This window comes from Montipora foliosa, chromosome 7 (genome assembly GCF_036669935.1).
Source record: "Montipora foliosa isolate CH-2021 chromosome 7, ASM3666993v2, whole genome shotgun sequence".
Lineage (NCBI taxonomy): Eukaryota > Metazoa > Cnidaria > Anthozoa > Scleractinia > Acroporidae > Montipora > Montipora foliosa.
This window is the reverse complement of record NC_090875.1, coordinates 21187361-21192360: the sequence shown is the minus strand read 5'-3', so window position 1 is coordinate 21192360 and position 5000 is coordinate 21187361. Positions and strand designations below refer to the sequence as shown.

At 37.9% G+C, this 5000-nt stretch overlaps 1 protein-coding gene across 4 annotated transcripts in view; it reads right to left on the bottom strand.

Moving 5' to 3' along the window:
* The window catches only part of LOC138011309 (probable glycoprotein hormone G-protein coupled receptor), a 13494-nt gene that overhangs the window by 8397 nt on the left and 97 nt on the right, over positions 1-5000 (bottom strand). Inside the window, exons 1-2 of one of the 4 annotated variants that reach the window (XM_068858277.1) lie at positions 4964-5000; positions 110-315 (exon numbers count right to left, since the gene is read on the bottom strand). The exon at positions 4964-5000 is cut by the window's right edge and continues 97 nt beyond it. In XM_068858277.1, the coding sequence (XP_068714378.1) occupies positions 110-309 (200 nt within the window). In that variant the 5' untranslated portion in view covers positions 310-315; positions 4964-5000. Of the gene's footprint in view, positions 1-109; positions 316-622; positions 781-1022; positions 1715-4318; positions 4449-4963 lie in introns of those variants that run through there. The other 3 variants (XM_068858276.1, XM_068858279.1, XM_068858278.1) reach the window with 3 other exon arrangements.

Genomic DNA, 5000 nt, shown 5'->3' with positions numbered 1-5000 from the left:
TCCCAGTGACGATGGGAAACAATTCCTGTGCCACGGTATTGTTCCCTTGTGAAAATTGTTCCATGTCTAATACGGAGAACATCCACATAAATAATTTAGGACTACTTACAAGGTTTTCACGTCCGCGGGGCGTAGAATGTATTTGGCTAACTCTTTGAAATACCGCAATGTGCAGTTGGCGTAAAGTCCTTCGTGGTCAACTTTCTCCTTACATTCACATCGGCCAGTGCAATTCCTTATCCTAGCTTCTGAAGGTAGCAAGGCTAGTAAAGTTACCACTGCGATTAGAAGTAAATGGGAATGTGCCATCGATACCTGGAATCAAGATAAGTCGTAAAGAAAATAAATTGTCATCTAAGTTAGAGCATCCTGTTCTTGTACATGAATTGTGCAGTTTAGCTCATGACGCTTACAGATACGTTATATGAACAAAAAAGGCCTTCCTGAGGAAATTACCACCGGTTATTAAGAAAACGACAGGAAATGTGTCGTATATATCGGGATGATTTAAGAAGGCTTAATGAAGGAAAAAAAATGGACAAACAAATAAAGGATAGTTCTCGACTTCAACGATAAAAAAAGGGTTTCAAGTCGATTTTACGTCGATTATAAGACAACTTACAAGAGATGTACAGTTCAAGCAACCTTGACCTCCGTTAAGCTACTCCTAGATTACTGACGACAACTTAAAAAAACCCCTTAATTTAGAGTTTGATTTCGGGTCGACTTCAATTTCGCCGATTTACATTAAATTAAAAAGGCTTTTAGTCTTTTCTGTCAATCAAAACTTAGAAACATAATTTGAACTAGCTAACGACCAAGACAAATGACATAATGTCCATTTTTTTTCGATTTCGAACAACGAACGCTTTTAGTCGGAAGACTGCAATTATTTGCCGATAGAACTTTTGTGCATGTCCGCTAACTTACATACGAACACATATGCACCCATACACATTTTATTTGGACGGTACCGGCAGACTATAGGTGATCGATGTGGACCTGTGATAAGTATAACTTACATTAGACAATATGAAGTTCTAGCATAAAGGTACAGTAATGCAAAATAGTGTAAAAACCGTAGCACCTCACCAGCCGCAACAGTCTATGCCAGACGCGCTTACTCTTAAGTTTCGCAATATGCCATATTTACAGAGTTCACAAACAAAAAGCACTCAAGTTTTCTCAGTGATAATTAAATCGAAATTTATGAAAACTTATATGGAAGAGGTCACGCACTGATAATGATTATGCCTGCATACTTTTTTGGGTAATTAAACTTCCTTTGCTCTTTCGCAAGGCTTTTGTATTGGTGATTTGAATTTGTTGAATTCTGAGCTTTACATTTCTTCTCGCAAATGCCAACTCCGAAGGCCTTTGGCTTATCACTAGATTTTCACTGATATTAATGTCATCATTGTCAACACAGCTTTCCTCGGTATGATGCGTTTTGCCGCAGAATTATCTCTCTTATTAATTGAATGCTTGTGTTAAAGCTGATTGCATCACCTCTATTTCATCCTGCAACTGAAAATGCGCAGTCAAATAGAATTTACTTTTCCCATACCCTAATACTCCGATATGTAAACAACGTGTCGTTCAGCATCAAAATCTTCAAACACCACAAACCAATCGAATGCAACTCGATGCTTGTAAATTATTCTCATCTGTGCTTCGTTTACTTAAACGCAGGCATTTGTTTTAAGTTCTTACGTAAGTTCTTGACGCGGAACACAACTTAGAAAAGATCTGAAAATTCAACTAAATGGTTACTGACCTCTAACTACAGTTTACAAGACGCTTTTTCAGTACTCTTGTTTCTGTAGTTGTCTCTAAGTCTAAATCTTTCAAATGAAAAACTTTCCGAAAACACAACGACATTATTGAAAGACCATACCCCTCAAAGAAAATGAGCTTCGTTTAAAAAAACGAAAATTGCGGGGATAAAGCTATTATCTAATGAACCACAAGTTAATGCCTTTTCGGATTGGTTGCCACAATGTATGGTCTCGCGTTGCCAGGGAAGACCATGAGCCCATTCCGCGGGAAGTTCCGAAACTTTCCGGCTATACTGCTACTGTAGCTCTGGAAGTCTCAAAGACTTTGATTGACGTCAACCAAAAGTTAACTTGCCGGCTCAAAGCTGATGGCAATCGAAAAAATTCCGTCGGAAGTCACGACAAAAGCACGAGATATATATATATAAAAAAAAAGTGGATATTACATGGCCGCGCGGAGATAGGAAATTTCTCTTCGAGTGTTGAAGAAATGAAATACACAAAAGGCACTATTTGTATATGTAACCATAACAACAGTAATAACACGTTATTTTCATGTTTTCACGTGAAAGCTAGCTTGATATTTCATTGGTGTTTATATAATAAATACATATATCTTATTTGGCGATTTAGTGTGTAGTGCATGTATCGTGGAATATTTTTACGAGTAGACAAAAAATCAATTGTAAACCTCTGTATATTACACGCCTGCAGAATTTCTTAGTTATACTATATACCCCCCTTTTTTTAGTAACTCTCCTGGATAACCAATATGTTATACTCTGCCCTCTACAAGCTACAGTTTACGTGGCAATTATATTCCGTCTCTTCCTAATCCAAAAACAACAACTTACGGCCTGCATTCTTTTTCATATTTAGCTGCTAAATTATGGAACTCTCTTCCCGATTCGTTTAGAACATCTAGTTTTACGGATTTTAAGCGTAGAATACTAAACTATGACTCATTATAGTAGCATTGCAATTAGTTTTATAATGTATATAGTTAAGCATATTTTAAATTTTAGCATTTTATTGTACGAGTATTGTATTTTGCTGCATTGTGATCTCGAAGATATTATGTTAGCTACTCTGAATTTTCGAGGTGAAATAAAATATATTTATGCATGTATCTTTGTATGTTTGTTTCTTTGTACACTAAATCGTCCACTAAACTATTTATTATCCAACTGGTTCGCACTGTTTTTTTTAATAGCATGTAAATTGTAAGCAACGCCGAGGAACGTTTGTACGTCAAGAGCTCCGGGCAAACGTCAGCACCTCACCTAATCAAATCGGTTCTCTACTGTACATATACCGTGGAATATTTAAACTTGTTTCGTGCGTTTTCTCAACAATAACTAATACAAATGGATAATAATGACGTGACGGTTCATGGCGTGTTCGTGGCAATCTTTTCGGAGAAACTCAGTGGAGTTGTTTCCTTCGTATGAGAGCTATTTCGCCCCAAGCTATTGTGCACAATAAGCCAATTCCGATATATTAATAAAATTCAGTCCTAAACAAAAGGCATTATCTCGAGGCTCTGGGGAATAAACTCATACAAATCGTTACATTTATTCCCCAGAGCCTCGAGATGATGCCTTTTGTTTGGGACTGAATTTTAATATATTAAGCACTTAATGACCGGCCCCAAGGGAAACAGTGAGTTTTGTTTCCCCGAAACCCTCAATGTTCCCCGAGGCGAGGCCGAGGGAAACATTGAGGTCGAGGGGAAACAAAACTCACTGTTTCCCGAGGGGCCAGTCATTAAGTGTTTTGTTATACCTCCCAACTCAAAATAGAGCAATACACAGATAAAAATTATTTGCTTGACGTCGGCTGGCGTACAGATTTGCCGCCGTTTCAAAGGTGCACGACCTGATCACATGTGAGTCGAAAGTTCAAGTTGTTGTTGCCCTAGGGCGTCATGAAGTTTTGTTCGCCCTAGGACGTCATGAAGTTTTGACCAATGACACGTGACACGTTCTCCTCCAATCAGAAAACGTATTTGAGTCGGGAGGTATAACAACGTCTATTGTCTATCATGTGATAAGGAGATAGCGATGTGCACTATTTACCATCAATAACGACAATTTGCATTTGAAATCTCTTCGCAACACTAACAAATGTTATCTTTATTTCCTTTACCTACATCAGGAACGAATTAAACTCGCAATTGCTTAAAATATGGCCCGCATAGGTATCACAACATTGGGCCAAACATATTCTTCATGAACAGTCCTTTGAGTTGAAGAGACTTGAATGTCTATAAACGCATCGTGCATAACGAGTTGCTAAGCTGTTTTAGTTGTTGAACTGCATTCCCCTAACTGTTTACTAAGTTATTAGCAAAACGATACGGGAAAAAAGCATGTAGTCTAAACGTTTGGGTTAGTATTAGCAAGGTTGGGCTCGCGTCTTGTACGTCAGCCGAACCTTGCACACTATCACATATAAAATTGCTTGTGGATAGCCTTGCTCTGCGGGTAAATGTCAACATGTACTCAAGCACTAGAAAAAGATTCTTTCTAACTGCTCACCTGCCTCGTTAACGTTCAAGTCTGGGGAGACTTCGGTGTTTATTTGGCAGCTCTGACATACCGCTAAAGGAAGCTTGTGCGTGTGGTTTTACTGTCATCTTACACAAAGTAAACCGGAAGTTCATTGTCTGATCAACTGTTTCCGGAAAAACCGCATATTGTTTGAAAAAACAATACATCCTCGTGTGGCATGAATTGGACCTTTTTTTGTTTGTCTTTCCAAAAAAAAAATGGGTGGTTGGTAAAAAGAGTGTGAAACAGAAAAGAAGAATCTCTAATGCCCTTTCGCATATCTGTACATTGATTACATGTACGTCACAGGCATGCGAGAGCGCGTGACGACGTCACGTTATTTTGAGATAGTTGTAACGGCCGATTCAACTGATTAACAACAACAACAACAACTAACTTTTATTTCACCTCGAATTTAAAATAGCAAAAAAATGCTAATATCTCAGAGAAAATAAATACATAAAATAAGGTGGGTATGGAGTAATAAAATAGGTCAGGAGCCCTGATATAGGTATATAAAATCACAATATATACAATACTGATCGAGGAAAATGTTCCATAAAAACTTCAAATCGCGATGTTTCTTTTCGAAAAGTCATTTTATGGACAGCCAGATAAATAAAGTTCACTCACCCACTATTTTCTGCGTTGTCCTGAGTGGTTTGGTGGG